At 39.7% G+C, this 22088-nt stretch overlaps 2 protein-coding genes across 3 annotated transcripts; one reads left to right on the plus strand and one right to left on the minus strand.

Annotated features, from left to right (window-relative positions):
• Positions 1-104: 104 nt before the first annotated feature.
• On the minus strand, positions 105-9671 carry pidd1 (p53-induced death domain protein 1). The gene is made up of 15 exons (XM_084365361.1): positions 8337-9671; positions 7724-8137; positions 7468-7620; positions 7298-7343; positions 6981-7182; positions 6086-6235; positions 5794-5967; positions 5564-5711; positions 4900-5035; positions 4662-4812; positions 4343-4466; positions 4088-4203; positions 2742-2849; positions 2255-2451; positions 105-1098 (listed from the first exon to the last, which is right to left on the minus strand). The coding sequence occupies exons 1-15, from the start codon at positions 8947-8949 to the stop codon at positions 864-866; spliced, it is 2967 nt and encodes a 988-aa protein (XP_084221487.1). The 5' UTR covers positions 8950-9671; the 3' UTR covers positions 105-863.
• A 1807-nt stretch (positions 9672-11478) lies between these two features.
• On the plus strand, positions 11479-20638 carry pnpla2 (patatin-like phospholipase domain containing 2). Of its 2 annotated transcripts, none has more exons than XM_084365219.1 (10): positions 11479-11554; positions 11874-12109; positions 14072-14304; positions 15340-15405; positions 16159-16368; positions 16510-16570; positions 16899-17093; positions 17837-17969; positions 18236-18358; positions 19223-20638. In XM_084365219.1, exons 2-10 carry the CDS (start codon positions 11923-11925, stop codon positions 19482-19484), a joined length of 1470 nt encoding a protein of 489 aa, XP_084221345.1. In that variant the 5' UTR covers positions 11479-11554; positions 11874-11922; the 3' UTR covers positions 19485-20638. The 2 variants fall into 2 exon arrangements, with proteins under 2 accessions (XP_084221345.1, XP_084221344.1); XM_084365218.1 differs by lacking the exon at positions 11479-11554 and adding an exon at positions 11563-11775.
• Positions 20639-22088: the final 1450 nt, after the last annotated feature.

A 22088-nucleotide genomic window follows, 5' to 3' on the forward strand; every position in this document is an offset into this window, starting at 1 on the left:
TGTGCTTTATCCTAATCCCAGTGGAGGTATCTCAACAGCTAAAGCGTTTTTAGGGGGTCTTCCCTCTAACCTACTACAGGACTCGGAGCAATAAGTTTCAAAAATAGCTGACACATTTCTTTTTATTACAGTTTTACTATACATAAAAACATTGGAAATTCATAAATACATTAAAAAACTGTTTGTGTCCTCATTTGCCACTGAGATTGCACTGGGGCTCAGCTGGTTTCCAGGCGACCAAAGGCACACAAGGAAGAATTTAATCAACCGTAAAATCTGCCTCCTCTTGCACTTTCAGCAGGTCAAACAACTCGTTGGACCTGCGTGTTTGCTCTGTCTCTTAACTCTGACCTGAACAGGTAACAGTTCAGGTCAAGTAACAATTAACTCAGGAGAATTTTGTTTTTCAATGAAAAGGTGATAAAAAGTAGTCATGGTGGGTCAAAATAATGAGATACTAAGTCAAAGTGACAACATTGTCAAAAGTCAATGATGAAATACTGCTGCAACTCAGAATTAAGAGGTAGTAAGTACTTAGTATCTCATGATTTTAACCTACCATGAGTGTTTTATTAATGATGACTATGACTTTTCATAATTTTTTCATTTTCCTGAGCAAAATGGGCTTCGACTGTGTTGTCTTGCACACTGAGACAGCTTTTAAAAAGTGGAGAAAACAAGGCAAAGGCCATCATCTTCATGCAAGTCTTGTGAAAGGTGCCATGATTTTAACAAATTGTGACAAAGAGAGATTTTCTCGTCCTCCAGGACAGTTGTTTAGACAGCCGGAAGAGATGATGGAGGCACGTTGTAAACAGGTTACTCAAGTGTAAGTCAGCCATCTGCACCCAGCGTGTGTTCACCTACTGCTGTGTTTCACCGAGGGAGGAGCTCTCAGCTTCCAGACCTACCCTCCTCAGTGACTCAGAGTACTTTCTCCTTCCTATACTGACAATGTCCTCGATTTCATCTGCTACATCCCTCCTGCCGCTTTCTACCATAGCGGCCACCAGCCTCGCCGCTGCCCCGGGTCCTGCATTCCTCTGTCCTCGGGCCCAGTGGAACAGCATGTCCAGCACCAAGCCTCCCAGGTTGTCCCTGGTGAGGAGAGGAGAACAAACACCAGACATTTTTCATCAGCTACACTAATCTAACAAAGGATTTGAGCTCGACTTTTGCTCGATTTTCGGGGCCAAAGTCGATACTGATATTAGGGAGTAAAACAATTCTGGTATTTATATATATATACAGTATATGCCAATATACAACTTGCACATGAGCCCAAAAATCTGTCTAATGCAACCAATAGCCCACATATACATCAGTCAAGCTCAACAAAGGATTAGTAAATACTGATGTTAAATAAATACTTTGATTTAAAGAATATTAGTGGTTCTCATATTACCACAAGACTCAATTCTTTAAGCAGTAGTGTATGTTTCAGTTCAACCACAGAATAAAATCATTTTCTTGATATTGCACCAAGTCCTTACATTTAAGAAGCTGGAACCAGCAAATGTTTTACATTTTTGCTCGAAAAATGACTGAAATGATCAAAATAGTTGGCTACCTATTTTCTTTCAATAGACTAATAACTTATCGACTTATCATTGCAGCTTAAGTGATATCGGAGCTCCATGCAGTTTGAAGATAGATCATGTATAAAAAGTAGATAATCTCTTTGAAATGTAGGCTATGCACCGCCTGCTTCCTAAATAAAACATTTATTTTCACACAAATGACGTGAAAACATTTCTATATAAAAACCTTTCACAGAGAACCATCTCCACAACATGTATGATTTTGTACATGATGCATTTTTCCTCCGCCCCCCTGGATGCGTCACGAGAGGTTTTTCTGAGCGTGGGGAGTAGGGGGAGGAACAGATGAGCATCAGTCTGTGTGTAATCTCCTGCCGTGTCCCAGATGGCTTAGTGATGGCTGACAGTGCAGATTAAAACAATCAAAATTTCCACCATTTCTCTCCCACTGCGGTTTTTCCGTCAGTCACGTTACATCTCACTCCATCCTGTTCCCTTAGAGGCTTTGGCTGTGCTAACACACGTGTGCACACACTGGTTACATCACTCACCCATGTAGAGATGCTTTACATATGTCTATAGGTTTACACATTTTACTTCTTTAACACAAATATCGATTCGACAGGTCAGCCTGAGATGATGTTGGTATTCCATAGGTTTATTTATATTATTCAGTTCAGATCCTTTGACTGAACACGATGGATCATCCCTACCTGTACTTGTACTGGATGCGTTCCAGCTCCTGGTAGCTTAAGCCAAGATTGATGCCGATAGCATGCCAGTCCTGTCCTATCTGAAGAGATATGGACAGCAGGTTGGCTTCTGTCAGGTAGCCACTCTCAGGGTCACCCAGATTCAGAGGAGGATACTGGGGCTCTTCCATGTTGAAACTATTGTCTGAGTTTAGAGCCTATCGCAAAAACAGAGAGGAGATAATTGTGCAGGGTTTACCACTGGTTATTTGAAGGTAGCAGCTAAACAGCAGCCGAGTAACAAGTTTTGTTACTTGATGTTAAGAAATAAGCATCTACTTTAGTACATATTTAATCTTTTTTCTATTTTCAACCAATATATACACATTCTCATATGATATTATTTTATAAGAATACCAACACATTCATATTAATTCATGTACTAGTAGTAAAAATAAATATATCAATGTTATCATAAAATAAGGAAAAAACTGTCATTCCAACTGACAGGAAGTCTTAGCGGCAAAGTTGTAAGCCACTGGCTGTCATGTCCTTTCCTCTTTCTCGCCACTTCCTCTGGCAGGTTGTTGGGAATCTCCCCTCTATAAAAGGACACCTGTAACAGACGTGCAAAACACATCAATGTGTTATCGAAACAATGCTTGCACACCGATTCATGGGAAAAAAATAAGAAAGGCATTTCTAACTGGCACTTGGCTGAGCAGCCGTGGTGAAGTGACCACAAAGGCAGAAACATCCAATAAGATAAATACTTCAGAATAATTATAAACTTCCATATTGGTTTTATTTTATTGGTTTTATAAGAGACCAACAATGTAGTTGTCTGTGTTTTGATTCAATTGTTTATTACATTTTGAGGCTGTACTCTATGGTTTGATGTATTGTGTTGAAATGTAATATATTTAATGCAAACTGACACAAAAATATACTATAAAGTCACCCTCAGTCACCCAATGCTTTTAACATTAGCTGCTGTGGAGTGCATATGTGGGTTTTCAATGGGAAAAGCTGCTGGTCCTTCTCTTTTACTTATCTGCTCTGATCATTTAATACGAACACATCGGGCATCACTATGACAACATAAATTAAGGCCATCAGGAGAGGAAGACCCTGCAATCTGTTGTAATGTCAGCAATGGGTAGTCCCTGGTTTTCTCTCTAAAGCCCTGTTTCGTCTGATCTACTTCAGCTACTGAGCAAAACTTTAAAATGTGATGATTCTAAGGGAATTTCTGAAGCATCTTTTTCCTGTGATTTGCCAGCAGCATTACTGAAGTTTAGTCATGAGGGACATCAGAGATAATGATATCCACAGGAGGTGTGAGTCACTCCGAATGATATTAATATTCGTTTCCTGACTTTGTGTAAGAGTTGTCTAAGAAAGAGTATAATTTTTTACTTAAATCCACCGCCAATTTCACAACTCATCCGTGCCCCTCTTTTTCTCTTATCTTTGTGCTGCTGAATAACCACGTCTATGACAGAACACATCCTGTAATTTCCCAATTGTTAAGAAGTCATCTGGAACAATATGTTAATTTACAGAAGGAGTACAGTGAATATTTATCCCACCTCTCCTTGTAATGTTAATCCCGTCTGAATGGGGCTTTAGTGTAGAATGTACTGTACTGTATGTAGATAAGTGATATATATAATCTGTTACTGATTGTTTGTCCTCATATAATGTCAGTGAGGTCATGCAGTCCTTGCGCTGCCATGAAATGTGGAAATGCATGATTCACAAAGTGACTTTGTTTATGTGTACAAACAGTAAACACAGCAGAAATCATTATTTCAGTCACAGCACATTCTTATCTGCTGAACATGATCTTACTTGTCCCCTGACTGGACTGTTGTGACCCTGAGCTGGACAGATGTACACTTCCTTCAGATTCTTCATGTAGGAGTAAAACTCAAAACACAGTCTTCCCCCGACACAGTCTGGTCTCTCTGGAGAAAACAGGAATATATCATCTTTCAAAGAACGGTTTCAATTGTTACACAACCGCACATCATAAGACCTTGAAAGGAAAGGGGCCAGGAGAAAAAAGTGTTTATGTAAGATAGAGGTTCAAAGAGGACTTCAGACCTGTGCTGATATCCAAGCCCCTCTCGAAGCCGGCAAAGAACTGCTCTCCTTCCAGCAGGTCACACAGATCTGATGGCTGAGGTCCGTCATACTGCTCTGACAAAGACTCCACTCTGCTATCCACCTGGACAGGAAGCATCACAATCACTGTATAGTTTTTATGCATAAACATTAAGATGGCATTCGCACACATGATGATAAGGGTTAAATACCACACCCAGAGGTGGACAGAAGAGGGCTGACATACAGACTATCCTTATTGTGAGTAGTTTTAATCAAACTAAACAATAGTAGCACAGACAGGAGGAGAGTTACAAACCTTGTTAGAAGGTAAACACTGTAGCATAACTTGTGAAGGATCAGTCTTCCGCTGGAGGACAAGGAACTGGACTTTGAACTGTTTTAGCCTCTGATAGACCTTCCTGACCACCCCACTAACACAGCGCTGAGTGGTGTACCACAGCCAATACCTGTGATGGTGCAAACAAAGCCATATTACCCAGAGTGTATTGTATCCAAACAAACACATATTATGAGATAATATTATAAAAACTTACCATGAGAAATGTGTGATGTAGAAAATGGCATACAAGTGGGTGACATAGAGAGACACTTGCGATGTAATGTCAGTCCAGGTTTGGGCAGTGGGGTCTCCATGGAGCAGGTGCAAACAGGACATATCAACTGTGTGGCCTGCAGAAACAAAAAGGTCAGAGTGAAAGTGTTCACTGTCATATAAACATTTAAAAAAAAAACAATTTCGCCAGAAAATAAAATTCTTCCTTTGCCTTCCACTACGAATGTTGTGTTACAATGAAACACAAGGTATAAAGGCGAAAAATATCTTTAAAAAACAACAACGCAAGAATATAAGAAATAAAAGGATAAATAATATTTATATACTATATTTAATATAGCAAAAGATAGATAGTACAATAAGTAAATATAAAGTATCAGTACAGTACAATACAAATATGCAAATCATCAGTGCAAATATGCATTGTTAGGCGATCTATATATCAGGGCAGCATATAAAGCAGAGACAGTGAACAAGATTAACACATGCTAATACAAACATGTATGAGAATGAAGGTGTAATGTGTATAAATATATTGCACTGATACTGTATATTTGTATTTATACAGTATGAAACAGTATGAAACAGTGGATTTATATTAAACTGTACAAATGACAATAAATGCTTTGACATGACTATTGTACCTGTGACTCCAGATGGCAGAGGGACTTGAACTTTGATAGGCTGCAGGAAATTTGTGCTGGGAGTCTGAGAGAGGCAGAGCAGAGGGCTAACGCTGGCCTGAGGGTCACCACACACAGCCTGTACCTCTGACACAGACACCTGCAGCACCTACAGAAAGAGTGATTAAGTAAAGCCTTGCAAACTACAGATTACTCAATGACATACAAACTTTCATATAATTGAGCGCTACCTGTAAAGTTATAGTGCGTGTCTGCACAGTGGAGTCTGGTGGGAAGTGCAGCTTAATTCCAGGGTCAGAGCTGGACACCAGCAGAGCACCAGCTGGTGTAACAGAACAACTGTCCTTTACTGGACGGGACACTGCCATAAACCAGGAGAAGTGGCGCACAGCACAGCAAGCCAGCTGCAGGGACACCAAGAGGTCAATTTTTAAATACCAACCTTACAATTGGTACTAACTAGAACAAACGTAAATACCAATGTAATAATATTCTTCACCAGTGGGAGGTTTTTTACTTTACCCTGGCCGGACGTCCACCGGGGTGACTGCTGTGTGTCTCACTTCCTCTCCTGAGAACTGTGGGCAGAGTGCTGCAGGACTGTCCATCAAACCTCTGCACCACCACCTCCCTTCTCTTTGTTCGATGGTATGGCACACACACCTCCACAGGCTGGAAGGAGTTCAAAGTTAAAGTGCATTTATATCACGCAAGTGCAGGAAAGGAAACAGTCAAAAGAAAGAACAAGAATAAGCCATGAGGATCAAAACTAGTGGTTGCAGCGATATTGAGTTTTCAAGGAATCCTGTGGTATGAAAATGGAGAGTTATCATACCGTGTACATAAGCTTATTTATTTATTGAACAGAATTGAATTCTACTGTACTAGTGTTATTAAAAAATATATATTTCAAGTTTATATCAAGATTCATGTCTGTCTAGATATAATATTTTTTTAAATTATAATAAAATGTTTGTTCAACCAAAAAACCTTCTGTTTTCATTCCGTTTAGAGTAATTGTAACTGACTTTATGATACTAAATAAAGGGACTTTGAGTTCGGGCTTGTTGGTTGGATACATTTGAAGATGTCACATTGGTCTCTGGGAAACTGAAACAAGCATTCTTCACACTTTTTTGACATTTTATAGACTAAACTATTAATCAATGAAAAATAATCATTAGATGCAGCTTTATCACTATGTACTCTAGACTTTCTGTGATAGGTTTGTCCTAACCCCAAGCTGAGATAACCCTGATGACATCACTATAACTTAATTGGGCTATTTTTTCAGACTTAGTAAAGCTCCTCGAGAGCCACTGAAAACATCATATGACTGTTTTTCACAGAGTAGTACCAAACATGAATGTCGCCATAACAGATGTGCTAATTGAGTTCAGTAAAGACCATTTTATACCTTCAGAAATTTAATTCCATGAGGTCGAAGTTCCAGTGGACGACTCAGTAAGATGTGATGCTCCTCAAGCTGCACCCACTTCCTCTCCGGCCTTTTCACAACCCACTCCAGTCTTGTGGTGTTCAACAGGCACCCTGGGGGGAACAGCAGCTCAGCCCCCCCTGGGAGAAACACATGACACCCAGCAGACGAAACACAGAAACTAAGGAGCAAAAGGAGCACGACATCTTTAATCGCAGTGTAGTCAGGAAGGCCTTAATTGACAACATTACTGCAAAGATGGAGAAAATGTTCCTGTGCTGAGAGTGACACTGTACCTGTGCTGATTAAATCCGAGATGCAGCTCTGGAATTTTTGTTTCTGCTTGATCCGGTGAAAAAACACATGTAGGAAAGCGTGAAAATGTTGACAAAAAATGTAAACACTGTGTCCAATGACTGCTTGAAGCACTAATCGATTTGAAGCCCTTTATTTTTTCTTTGCTCACCAGGTGTAGGTGGGAGAGGGGGAGGGGTTGGGGGTTGTCCCAGAGGATTGTCACGCACATCTATTTTCAGCAGAGGCAGTTTGTTCAGACAATGTGGGATCAGGCGGAGGTCATTGCTGTAGATGACAAGCTCTCTGAGGGAGAGGAGAGAGCCTGGGCAACAAAGAAGACAAGGAGCTTTGATTTACTTCTGCAATCACAAACTTAACTTACATGACACAAAATGAAACAAACAAGCAACAAAATTCATCCTCACCCATGCTCTCTGGCAGCTGCTTCAGCTTATTGTGGGACAGTTCCAGCTTAACGAGCTCCTCCAGAGAACCAATTTCATCGGGTAGTTGCTGAAGGAGGTTATGTGACACATCCAGTGTCTGTAGTGCTTTAAGCTGACCCAGACTCGGGGGAAGAGAGACCAGCTCGTTCCCCAGGAGGGAGAGGTAGGTGAGGGAAGACAGCCGGCCTATATCAGGAGGCAAAGCTGAGAGGTGGTTGTGACAGAGGAGCAAAAAGGTCAGCACAGGCAAGCTGAGGAGGCAGGGTGGCAGACAGGAGAGCTGGTTGAAAGAGAGATCCAGGTGTGCAAGATGAGAGAGGGAGGAAACTGAAGTGGGCAAAGTGGTGAGGAGGCCAGGCAGCGGGTCACCTTGCACGTCATAAAAACAGTGTCCTTGAATTAGAGAGAAATGCAAAGTTAGAAGCAGAAAGATTGGAGCAATGCAAGGAAAAAGACAGAGAATGACACCCAGATTATAATGTATTTACAGTATTTATTTTGTATGCAATGGTTTTACTAAGGCTATGAATTAAAAACTACAATGAAACAATGTCCAGCAGCTGATACCACATAGAATTAATCAGAAAAGTACCTCGTATAGCCAGTGAGCGCAGCTCTGTCAGATTAGGAAGGACATCCAGTGCACCATCCAGGCCTGGTTTATCCTCAGAGCCCAGTCTCAGGTACTGGATGCCCCTCAGCTGCCCTGGGACAGACCCCCAAATCAGAGGCAGTGCAGCTGCTCCTCCCTGGTACACATCCAGGGTCAGCCTTGTATCAGTCAACACAGCTGGGAGCTCCACAGAAGGAGGCAAGGGTGGAGTCAGAGACAAAACAGAAGAGGAGTGGGAGGAGGAGGATGGAGACAAATTGGGATTATGATGGGTGGAGAAGAAGGAGGAGGAGGAGAGGCTTGATATGGAAGGAGCACAGGTGTCCATGAAGCTGGAGGGAGACACAGAGGGAGCATCCCTCTCTGGCTCATCAACTTCTGCTTGACCATCAGGCACCACACCACCTGTCTCCTGGTCCTGGTGCACACGTCCTTTCCACAGCCTCACAGCCAAAACAGCAGGGTCTGGTACTCCACTATTGGATCTTGTTCTTGATGGGTTACATCCCGCTTCTTCAGCCCCCGCCTTCATTCCTTCCTGGTCCCCATCCTCTTCATCAGGAGCCGCACCTTCCTCGCCGCTTCTCTCCATTGAAGCCACTGTTTGTTACACTGGACAGCTAGCTAAACTAACATTGTCCTATTAGCTAGCCCAAAACTGGTCCGAGGTTGTCTTTCTGCATGATGTGTCTGTAACGTAACTCATGACACAACTGTACGGCCATTGTCATTAAAGATTTAAAAAGCGAAAAGGAATATTTTACTAGACATGCTTGCTGAGTAAAGCTAGTTATTAGCTAGCCACAGCTGTTGTAGACTCATCATACAGTATTTACATGAATGTTAGCCAAAAATGACACATCTGCTGTCCTCTCTGTGTCATTTATGCTCCGTTTCTAGTGCTAAATACAAGCTAATGTAGTGTCATATTCACTAAATAATGTGTATAATCAGTCTTTGGGTCAACCTGTTTCTTCAATCTGTCCTCTGTCGCTCCTTCTCTGCTTACTTTTACTTCCTTGTGTCCGAGACTTGTGTTTTGAAAGCAAAGCTTCGCCCATCAGTTGTTCGTTCGTTTTCCTGTACGCCATTCACCGACGGGCGGCGGGAGGAGACTAATCATTTGCATCGGTAGTAAAGTAGGAAGCCCCGCCTCTCCGGTTGATTCCGAGTAACAAACCGAGCCCTTTGATGCAGGCGCCGCCAAAGTTTCAACTCGGGGCGGGACAGTTGTGTCAGTGTGTGCTCTGGCTGTCAGCACCTGGTCGGCCATCGGGCGGCGCTGTCCAGTCTCTTTTACTGCAGTTTTAGCTGGTGTTGTGGTGCTTTATGTACTTTTAACAGATTTATTTATTTACATTTTATTTTTACATTTATTTTATTCTTTGTCTAATTTTGAGATGTGCAATGGTGTGTTGCGTTTCTTATTAATATTGTTTATATTGTTCTTATTGCTTTATTATATCTCTTGTACATATCTATTTACTTCTTACTTACTTACTTATTGTTTTTTATTGATGTTCCTCTGTTTTTGCTATCCCCTTTGCTGCTGTAATATGTCAAATGTCCCTGTTGTGGGATTAATAAAGGATTTTCTTATCTCTTATCTTATTTGAAGACAATAGGTTTATTTATAGGCTGTTAAAGTAAGATAGCCTATATGATACTATTTCAAACATATCTGTGGAATACCACTTCACAAAAAAGGCTTCCTCTTATATAATATTTGTCTGAGTTGTTGTTCTTTTCAAAAACAGTAACACATCTTGTTTTTATCTCATAATAGCCCATGCGTGACCCTTCGGTACAAACTGTACTGCATATTGGAAAAGAAACTGTGTCAAAAGTTCATCTCTGTTGTGGAAACCGTTTACTTGTGTAGAAAAGTATTTGTTTGATTCAGATACACTGTGCAAACAGAACACAGTGATTCAATGAGCTATTTGGGTACAATAACAAAATTCTCCACAGAGAAACTCCCAGTGAAACTGTCATCATGTGGTCAGACACAATCTGAGCCACTTCTCTTGAAGCTCAGCCAGAATGACTTATCCTCTGGTGAAAGTCAGTCAACAATTTAAATACTTTTCTTTTTCAAAAACATATATTGCTTTTACAGTGATGCAAATATGTTACTCTTAACATTTAAAAACAAAATTTGCCTTCCTGGATACCGTTCACGTCAGCATTACCAGGCTATAACCTGTTTGGTTGTCCCTTTTGAAACTACCTGGCAGAGACATGGAAGTTGTAATGTTACTAATATTTACTTGTTTTTGGCAGGTTCATCATTTGCCCAGCCACAAGAACAGTTACTTAATCCTGTTCTGGTTTAACACTACCTGCCCTCAGTGTGTCAGCTTGTTTGGTTGATACTTTAGTGGGGCATACTGATAAAAGTCTTCTGAACCTGAGATTTTGTGTACTTTGGGGCTCTGAGGGAATTTTGAAACACTTAACAGAGATACACAATGGTTTCACAATAGGATATGTTCTCTAAGGAACCTGGGTCTGTGCCCACCAGAACTGACTATTTGCAGTCTAATTCTACGAATAGTTTATTCAAGGAAGTGTTACTAAAGATTTTTATTTTTATTGCTGGATGTTCTTCAGTTGCAAGAGATTTCACCACAGTTTCTTGTGAAACCCTCTTCCGTTTACTATTTTGTAATGGGCGCCAAATGTGCTCATCCTTATTATTAGGACTTGTTCTGTTTTGTCTTGCTGAAAAACATTAAAAGTGCTGTTCTTTAAGACGAGCACTGCCACAAATAAAGAAGAGCTGACATTAGTGCGCACTATCTCAGGCTTGTCTAAATCGACCTGTAAACAATGGGCCAATATAGCCAATACTGCACTGCAGGGAATCAATACAAACTCTCCCATATGATAACAACTATTGTGAGTACCATTATAGTTCAGTTTGACTGATGAGGATATGAACACAAAATGTGAACACAAACAAACAGGCAGATGCATTTCAAAAGGACAAAACAAACACACGTTGCTCTGCCTGGGGAATATGACAGCTGTCACACTGCCCGCTCGGTGACTTTACGGGTGTTTCAACGGCGTGGATTCTGATTGGTCATTCCTTCAACCGTTTCCGTTGTGATTGGTCGCCTTGCTTTGCGGTGTCGATTGTGATTGGACAAGGCTGTTTAGCCTGCGCCCTCCTCTCAACTCACACCAACAAAGTAGGTGAAACAACAGTAACTCCCCGTGGTTCACTACGGAGCTATTTAACCTGCTTAGAGCTGTTTTTAATTAGAGCACTTTTCTGACGGACTTTAGCGACAACATAAGGGATATATAGGGATTTGTATTTTTTAAAATTATGTCAATTTAGCGACGTCACCTACAGCCTAAGACTCACTTCTAACGTTAGCTAGAAAGTCAAAAAATAGCTAACTAGCAGGTAAAGTCCGTTATCCGAAAGACAGCATGTAAAGAGCCGTCATTCATAACATTTAAACAGGATTGAGCTTTCACAGCGGACTTTTACTTCTTCTGTAGCCGTTGAACTTTGTCTCGTCGACCCAGCTGTGGACGGACGGTCACCGGTATGTTTCCTCTCGACTCGCCGTGGAACATCTCGTTCGCAGGTTGTGGCTTCCTCGGCATCTACCACGTCGGTGTGGCCAGCTGTCTGCTGGAACAGGCTCCTTTTCTGGTGCTGAACGCCCGGCACGTCTATGGAGCATCAGCTGGAGCTCTCACCGCCACTGCTCTGGTCACTGGAGTGTGTCTTGGTACGTGTTAAACAAAATTTCATACTGTTTTACTTTGTTTATATGTGGCGGACCCTGCCACCTTTCCAGCTTCAAACAGTGTTCTGGGGACCTTATTTTCCTCTGAGAACAGCTTGTTTACTCAGTTATGGAAAAAATAAACATGTCTGAGTTTGTATTATCACCTCATTAATATTGTAAATATTAATATTTTGAGTTTGAATTTTTTCCCCCAAAACTGAATAGTGCCCCTTTACAAAAGACCACAAGGATACTAAACTCAAGTTTAAAGTTTTAAGTGCTTGTGTTGTAAACTGCTTCAGTAGAAACCTCTGTGTAATAACCAGTGGTGGGAGAAGTACTCAGATAGAAACAGGCATATTACAAGTAAAAGTATTACATTGTTATTAAGTATTAGTAGTGCTCATCACCCAGAATTACCCCTTTTACAATCAAACCATATACTGTAGCTACTATAGTAATGGATCATTACACTACTCAGAATTAGTTAGTGATATTGGGATATGGGTGCATATATACATGTGCATGGATATGCAATAAAAGTCAAATGAAATATGTCGCATTATTTTCTGGGACCATAAATACTCAGAAAACACAAAAAAAATGTACACATGCCACATAATAAAACATCAAGTAAAACACTGTAATATCCCTAACTCATTTTGAGTAGTGTACTTTTGTTGCATCAACAGTAGCATTTTAATCAGTGGTGGAAAAACTGCTCAGGTCTTCTACTTCAGTAAAAGTCGCAATGCCACAATGTAGAAATACAATTAAAAGAGGAGAGCGAATAAACACGGCTAGTACGAGAGTACTACGATACTGCAGTGAATAAGTATTAAAACTGATTCAGTTCTAATTCAGTATGGATATTTATTGATATTTTGATACTTTTAACAACACTAATATATTATAGGCTTATTATTGTGTTATTAACTGTAATGTTGCAGCTAGTAAAGGTGGGGCTATATTTGACTATCTGAATACAATTTAATCATTTGTTGTTGTTTTCTTTGTTAATTAATAATTTGAATCATAAACTGAGCACATGGTTTACATGTTCAACTACAATGTAATTAGGTACTGCAGCTGTGAAATAAAAGTAGTGAAGGAAAAGAAAAGTATTTCCTTCTAAATTGTTGCGGAGTTGCATAAAATGGAAATACTTAAGTAAAGTACCATAAAGCTTAGTTATTTTACACCACTTGTAGCTCCATGAACTACCGTTAAAGGACCAATATGGAGCACTGTTGTAACATTTCATGTCCATTCACACTGAAATTCATTTTGCATCCTGAGGCAGTTCTGTTCAAGAAGTTTACACACAGATTAAGAATATGGTTACACCTATAATGCATATTAATAGATGTACAAAGCACATCAAACAGCCATGACAATAAAACACATCACATAATATCGTCAGATTCAGATGTTAGTTAGCACATAGGGCAAAAGGTGTAAAGGAATAATCTAGGGGTAGACTGATCATCAGGTTTGGCAGATTATTGAGGCCGATATTCAGCATTTTTACAATTATCGGTATCAGCGTCCAAATTGTAGATAAGTATAGTACTTGAGTAAAAATGTATTTGATTATATTCCATCACTGGTTATTCCCGACTTCGAGACTAAGATTTTTATTTTTCCTGTTTTTCTGTTTCCAATTGTCGGTCTCCTGGATTACTAATAATCGGTATGCATTGGTATTTGCCCTGAAAAAAACATATCTGTCGACAACTAGAAACAATATATCCTATTGATTGTTCTATATCAGAATCAGTGTCGGCTATTCTGTAATTCTTGTTTTACCACATCCAGTTGAGTACAACGTCTAATCAAAAATCTTCTTTAGTATGTACACAGAGTACAGTTGCATGAAGAAACCTAATCATCCCAAAAACTTCCTTCCTCCCGTCACTTTATCTGATCATTTACAGTAACAATGTCTTAATGTCTTCACAGGAGAGGCTGGTGCGAGCATCATCGATGTTGCCAAAGAGGCGAGGAAGCGATTCCTCGGACCCATGCATCCTTCCTTTAATCTGGTGAAGATTGTGCGTCACATGCTGCGGCGGACCCTGCCCGCTGATTGCCACCATCAGGCCAATGGTCGTTTGGGTATTTCTCTTACCAGAGTGACAGATGGAGAAAATGTCCTGGTATCACACTTCAACAACAAAGAAGAGCTGGTGCAGGTGCGCATCATGTCTGAGCATATTTTTCTCAGTATTTTGCAGTAGTGTTGATTGATATTAATGAAATCAGATGTCAGGATATAGTTGATTTAATACCTCTATACCGATAATGTGACAGTATTCTGGGGAGCACAATTTGAAACATGATTATTAGTAATGCGGATATGATTGTTGATTTTAGAGCTGAAACATTTAGTATTAAGTATTAGAGAAAATGCACAACACTCTAGTTTAGCCTCTCAAATGTGAGGATATCCTGCTTGTCTCTGTTTTATTTCCTTATATATTGAATATCTGTATGTGTTTGACTGATGGTTGGACAAAGGAAAAACACTTGAAGACATCATCTTCGTAAAAAATAATCTGCAGATTAGTTGATGTTGAAAATAATTGTTGCAGCCCTGATAGGTAGTGACTGTATTTATCTCAGCTACAGTAATGTAATTAGATAATGTAATTTAACCATAATGCATCCTTAACAAGCCTTTAAGTTATATGATAACATTGTGATAAGTAGAAGTATGTTGTTTTACACTGTAATACCAATATAATATCACATCAGCCAACTGTAAGTTTTACAATAGGGCTGAAACAAACAATTATTTTCATTATCAATTTATCTGTCGATCATTTTCTCAGTTGACCAATTAGTTGTTTGGTCCTTAAAATGTCAGAAAAACAGGATGTCATCAAATGACTTGTTTTGTCCACAAGGCAAAGATGTTCAGTTTACTATCATGAGAAGTAACCAGAATAAACCAGAAGATATTTACATTTGAGAAGCTAGAATCAGCAAATTTAGGCTTTTTTTACTTAGAAAATGAGTCAAAATGATAAATCGATTACCAAAATAGTTAAGGATTAATATAATAGTTGACAACTTATTGATTAATCAACTTATCATTGCAGCTGTAGTTGTCAATTTATTCATTTTTCTTCTTTTTTTGACGTTTAATTTCGTCCAAGTTAATTCCTTCTTGAAATTAAAACAAATACATATACATAATGTTTCTTGTTATCTCTTGTGTTGAATAGGCATGCGTCTGCAGTGCCTACATCCCAGTGTATTGTGGCCTCATTCCTCCCACACTGCAAGGAGTGGTGAGTAGATTCAATACTACACAAGAGTGCACTGTTTTATGTTGCTGATACCCTGTATTTAGTCTAATGAAGGAAAATTACCTTCATGAATTTTAACTTAAGAGCTGCACGCTAGTCATTGCTATTGTTAGAGGTGTAATGATCAGGCTGCTTTGCTTGAACCATGTACTGTATTTCCTCTCATTGTGTGTTTGTTGTTGTTACTTGTGGCACTTTTTTCCAGTTGTAACTGCCCCCATCAGAGCCCTCCCTTCCTCAAGAATGTGTTTGTTCTGAATGGCACGTGTGTAGAAAGGGGAATGTAGAACTTTTATTTTTTTCTTTTCTTTGCTGGACATGTTTCTAGCACAAAGGTTTTATAGGAAACATTATTGAGCAATGCCAGCACTCCCACCCTCCCAGGCCTTTGTGGCCTCTGTGACGGGTGTTATGAGCTTACATGTGCTCGCGTGTATGCAGGGCCTGCGACCAAAACTTTGAGAGTGACAGAACCAGATGTGACCATGTTGGCAGAGGCATTAAGGTTGTCCTGTCCTCTCCTACCCTCAGTGGCTAAAAAAAAACTGATGCCACCCTGTTCTTATCTGTTGACATGTGCAGCAGGTCAAAAAGTTCATCAGCTTCCAGGAAAACAAAACGTGAATCAATTCGCAGGATAGGATGTCACTGTTATCATAATAACAGAGCCCTCAAAGGATTTACGAATTGAATTTTGCTTGTTCTGATGCTGATATGCATTTTTTTATCATTCAGCGATACGTGGATGGAGGAATCTCCGACAACCTGCCTCAGTACGAGCTGAAAAACACCATCACCGTGTCTCCGTTCTCAGGGGAGAGCGACATCTGCCCACGAGACACCTCCACTAACATACACGAGCTGCGGTTCACCAACACGAGCATCCAGTTCACCCTCACCAACCTCTACAGAGTCTCCAGGGCACTTTTCCCCCCAGACCCAATGGTAGGTCACCAGATTACAGCCTTCCTGATCCATACGCACACTAACACACAAATGTCTTGTCTTCAGATAAATTGATCAGCTGAGATGAACTGGAGTGAACTCAGTGGACTCATGAAGTGTTTATGTTTGTTTTGAGTGCAGGTTATGAAGGCCATGTGTAAGCAGGGATATAAAGATGCTCTGCACTTTTTGAAGAAAAATGGTAAGAAAGCTGTTTACTTTGTTTTCTAACCCCCCAAAAAATCACAATGTGCTCTGTTTAAACACAGACTGGTTGATATTTTATTAGTATGCACTCATTTTGGTGACTTCTTTGCTTGTTTATGTCTTTTTTTGGCAATTTGTAAGCACATACTGTAATCATCAATCATTAATTTAGAGATGTGCTGCCCTTGCTGTGATGCAGCATTCAATCTGCAAAGACAGAAGTAACTAAAGTAGCTAACTAAATTATAAAGTAGTTGAATGAAATAACAAATTAAGATAATCACAGATGATAATAAAGCTTTCACATTTGCTTCTGTTTTCAGAATTGCTTAATTTCAACGGACCTCTCAGAGACAGACCCCTGCTAGCCAATGGCGAAGAAAGTCAGGATTATAACGATGACGAGGAGGACGAAGATGAGGCAAAGCCACATGTGGAGGAGGGAGCAGTGATGGTTCCTGGCTGTTCCTCAATAGAGGATCATTTCATCGAACACCTTCCACCCACCCTGCACAGAGGTAACTGATCATCTAAGTGCAACGAGACAGAGAAGTTTATGGCTTCATAGCTCACCTATCGTCACTGTCCTGTGAAAAATATGTATCTCCGAATAGTGAACATTTTATGGGCTAAGAGAAACAAGCACTGCTTAATCAGTGTTTATCTGAATTTGTACATGTAAGAAAACAATTCCTCTCTCACCATCCACAGTGTGTAGCAGTGGATTTCCATTACATGTGAAAAAAAAAACACATTTACAACTTACTTGGGGTGCTTTTGTGTTATTTAGTTCATAATTCAAGTAACTTGGTGTTTCTCTTCTTTGATCATGTCAGTGGTTAAAACAGTTTTCTGACGGAAAAACATCGAACACATTTCATGTATTACTCATGATTAACCTAAAACCCATTGTTGAGGCAGTTGACTATCAATTTAAGAAATTGCTTTAAATTTGAATCCCTAATATTGACACGATGTTTAATGTGATGGGTTGCCAAGCTAAAGTGAACATCAAGATAAACATAGGAAAGTATCCTATCCCAAGTATCCCAAGTATCGATCTCTCAGGTATGTGTTGATATTGGAACAGCACTATAACTCCTATTGTGGGTAGTTTTTATGACCCACCTGCCATTGGATTGTATTGTAACGTCTGTGCATCATTTACAGAGAAATGCTGTATTTGCTTACAAGAAAGACAGTTATATTCACTGTACTGAACATTTTAATTTGATATAACGTGATTTGCCTCCCTCTGCAGCTCTGGTTGAGGCCTGCATGGAGAGGAGGAGCCTGGTGCAGAAGCTGAGCAACATGCTTCCTGTCAGGATGGCCTCGGCCCTGATGCTCCCCTACACTCTCCCTCTGGAGTCTGCCATGTCCATGACTCTCAGGTACCGTAGGACTTAATTACATCTGGTCTAATTCCCTCCTTATTTCACTCAAATAGGTACTATGGTGCAGTGCAGTACTACTTCTGTGTGTCTACTCGGGTCTTATATGAACATTTGGTTACAGCAAAAGTAATAACACTATTTTTAACAGAATTTTTACAAAGTTTTAATTGAATAGTGGAGCTGAGCTGAACATTTAAAATAGCAGAAAATACTTGACTGGCCTTCAGTGCTGATTGACTAACTGCAGTATATCTCTTGTGTAGACTTCTGGAGTGGCTGCCAGATGTACAAGAAGACGTCGGGTGGATTCGAGAGCAGATATTAAAAGTCCTACAGCATGTTCTTCGCCAGGCCTCCAAAAGCATTTCCCAGCATGTATCTGCCAGGTAGATGATGTCTCTGCCATTTATATACGAAGACAGCACTTACACAGGCAGCTTCCTTCATCAAATTATTCCAGAATTCATTTAATATCATTTAGCTGCTAGCTGGTATCTATGATAAGTGAACATGGCTGGGTTTCAACCTGACTAACCCTGCAATGACTGACTTTTGTGACCACTTGGGGGGGACAGAAACAAGATGTGAACACAACATTGACACATCATCAGCTTTTAAGTCTATAAGTCAAACTTGTTAGCAAACATCTGCTTATTGACAGGCAACATTAGCATGAATGTGGACTGGCCACCTGATGTATTTGAGTCCAATATTGACCAGAGATGTGGACTCCAGTCATTATAACTCAAGTCACTATTTTGATGACTTGCAGCCTGACTTGACATAAAATAAATGATTTGTGACTCAACATGGTCTTGTTAAGTTAAAGACTCATGACTTGACTTAAGACATAATGACTTGTTAGTTTTAATTTTGAAAGTGCTGTGTAGGGATGTTTTTTTTGAGAGGTCTTTTTTTATTTGTTTTCTTTGATTACATTTGTTTCAGTAATGATAAGACAAACTCACTTAATTGTCATACTTTTTGCAGGTTAGATAAATTGACCAATAATATTATTATTACACAGGTACTAATGCCTTGTATTGTTCTCTTTATAATAACCGGATCCTGCCGGTAAGACTGCAGTATTATGGGTGGGGTGGGGTGACTTGACTTGACTTGCCCAAGAAAAAATGACTTGGGACTTGCTTGTGACTTGGACCAAATGACTTGAGTCACATGTCTGGTATTCACTCTCTTGTAGTGTCCTCATTTTTCACACTTCTGCGTGCTGCTAATGCTCACTCCAGGTTTTCCTGTCAGCTGGAGCTGCACCACTACCAGTCCCTGCCATCCTCGCTCAGCTCCACCAGCCTGTTCCCCACCTGGGTGAACGGGAGCAGTTCTTCAGTCCTGGATGTCTTCATGCGTCTCGACCAGTACAAGAGGCAGCTGTTGTCTGGAGTGCTGTGCATCAACATGGACCTGCAAGGCTCCTTCAAAACTAAAGCAATGTCACCAGATAAGAGCCCTCCATCCATCCTCTCCCCAGAAGGCCTCACGATGCACTGAGGTTGTCTTAATATCCCTCCTGTTTCCGATTCTGGAGAAACCATCAGCAGCTCCTAAGAGCTTCTGACAGGTTTCTGATGCAGCTGCTGCGGCACTAAACCTATTCTAGATCCAGGAACATATGAAAAGAATTTAAAATCTGAGTTTGACATCTGTTTACATCCTTACATTTAGGTATTTTAAAGCTGCCAGGGAAACATGTATAATCAAATCAAACCCTTTGCATAGGGGTTAGAAATGATAATAATTTACTACTAATTTACTATATTTACACTTAGTGTGTATTCAATATTTTTGACTAATGGCTTAAACTGAAATAAATATTCAGCTACAGAATAATGAGGTAAGTCCTTACACACAATATGTCTTTAGGTCTACTGAGGAGCATTTAAACTCAGCGTATGTGTTCACACAGTCATGTACAAACTTGAATTACAGGACGTTGCATACAAAAATGCGCACTTGAAGTGGCACAGTTAAAATAGGCGAGTGTTTATGTTTTTAGTGGAATGAAGTCAGACCAGTAGTTAAACACAGTGTTCCTGCTGTATCCGGCTGTGAGCTCCAACTTACTTCTGGTGGAAGAGACTGACTAGAGGAAGGGGAAACAGTAGATGTCAGCGGTAGTTACTCCATTTATCTGATGCAAGTGTCAATGCAGTAGTGTGAAAAAACATTGTCTTTATGTTTCTAGGTTTGTATGAATGTTAATGTCTTTACAGTTATTTATATGAAAAACATAAAAACTGCTTTTCCTTTTCTCTCTTTCCTGATTTACATCAGTTTCAACTCATTTAGATTTGATTTTAAATCTACATCGTATTTAATTATTGCCTAAAAATCAGTGAAGAATCACTTATATGCCAAATTTTAACACAGAAATGTGATTTTTTTGTAGTCATGAAATAATCAGTTTGATCTGAATTGCACTTTGTCATCTAATGTCCCTGTACAGTGTGACATCAGATGAGTTTGTTTGTGTCCTTTTTAAACACTTCTCTTGAACTCTGTACTAAGAAACTGCGTGTTTGAGCCCCAAGTTGTGCCTTAATGTTCAATGATGTTAATGTTCAGTGAATGTAACATATTGTCAAAGTGTTGCCGGGAGTAATATTTATGTGATCATTAAATAAACTGGAATTATTTGACATTTACTGCGGCTTGTGAATGTTTTCACTTAAGAGGTCTGTTGAACAACAATGATTCTCACATTACCCAGAAAAGCTGTGACCTATAGTGGAAAGTGCGCACAGAGCAGAGAACAGTACACAACAGTAAGAGTAACCAAACAGTCGGCTGGCAACCTGAAGGTGTTCTTGGGAGGCTTCCCAATGATCCCAGCAAAATGGCAGTCAATCACAGTCGATGCCTGACTTGTGAGTGTAAAGCACAGAAATAATGTAGCTCTTATATGTACAGCTGGATTCAATTTGACAGTAACAAATATAGGTTGACAAAGTTATATTAAATGAGTTCCTGGTTCATTCTGCTGTTATATGCCCCAAAATGGACTTTTATGTAATTTTATTCATAATATCCTGCTTAGAAATTAGAAGCCGTGATAGTAAAACATAAAAAGTTTTGTGTTCATGACGGACTAATTATTTTGGTTTTGTGAGTATAGTAACAGATCTTGGAAAGATGTAAGTCTCTGGTTTCATCTCTATCTAATAATGTCTAACAAGGTATTTAGTTTACACACACACACTATTTGTCTAATGAAGCAAGTCATCACCATCTGTGGTGTAGAGGCAGATCTGCAGGCTTTACTTTTACAGTTCTATAATCACTACTCAAAATGAATAAGGGATAGTCCACCCCCCTCCACCCCGTAGAAACTGCGTCATGTCATGTGTTAATCTCTAAAACAAAGAAATTAAAACATGGTAACAAAGGATGTGATTAAAACAAAGAGGATTTACTGCAGACCAGACAGTCAACAGTCGACGTACCGTAGTGTCAACACTAGAGGCGCACACCAGGATTCCCCTCAGCTCTATGTGGTCATCATAATAATAAAAGTCGTCATCACACAGTTTTAGTAGTTGGGATTTTTTGCGAGACCTTTCTTGATAAACTCAAGAAATCCTGGTTTCAAACAAGTTCGCAGCAAATACAAAATGGACCGAGTTGTTGAACCGGGTTTTTAAATGACAGATGTATACGTACAGTATGGTCATATTCTTACGTACATACGTGACAATGCCTTCAGTGATGTCGGAAAAATCAGTATTAGCTCAAATAGTATTTTATTTACCAATATTTGCCTCTGAAGTTTAAGGTTTGCAAGCATGGAGTCTGTGTTCAGTGGGGCTATCTATTCAAAAACATACTATGTTATGTTGGCCAATAACTAAATAGTGTATTTTCACTCTTTCCTTTCCCATGAATTTTGTTACACCCTAAGTTCATAAAGAACCGGTGTCAATACAGGTTTTAATCTGAATCATAAATGATGACAAGTAATTTTACCTTTGTGTGTGTGTGTGTGTGTGTGTGTGTGTGTGTGTGTGTGTGCGTGTGCGCACATGTAAATATATAATATATATTTTTAAAAATAAACAAATAAGTACAGAAATAAAAGTACACGCGAAAAATGATTAA

This window comes from Pagrus pagrus (assembly GCF_965226575.1).
Source record: "Pagrus pagrus genome assembly, chromosome: 10".
NCBI classification, from domain to species: Eukaryota; Metazoa; Chordata; class Actinopteri; order Spariformes; family Sparidae; genus Pagrus; species Pagrus pagrus.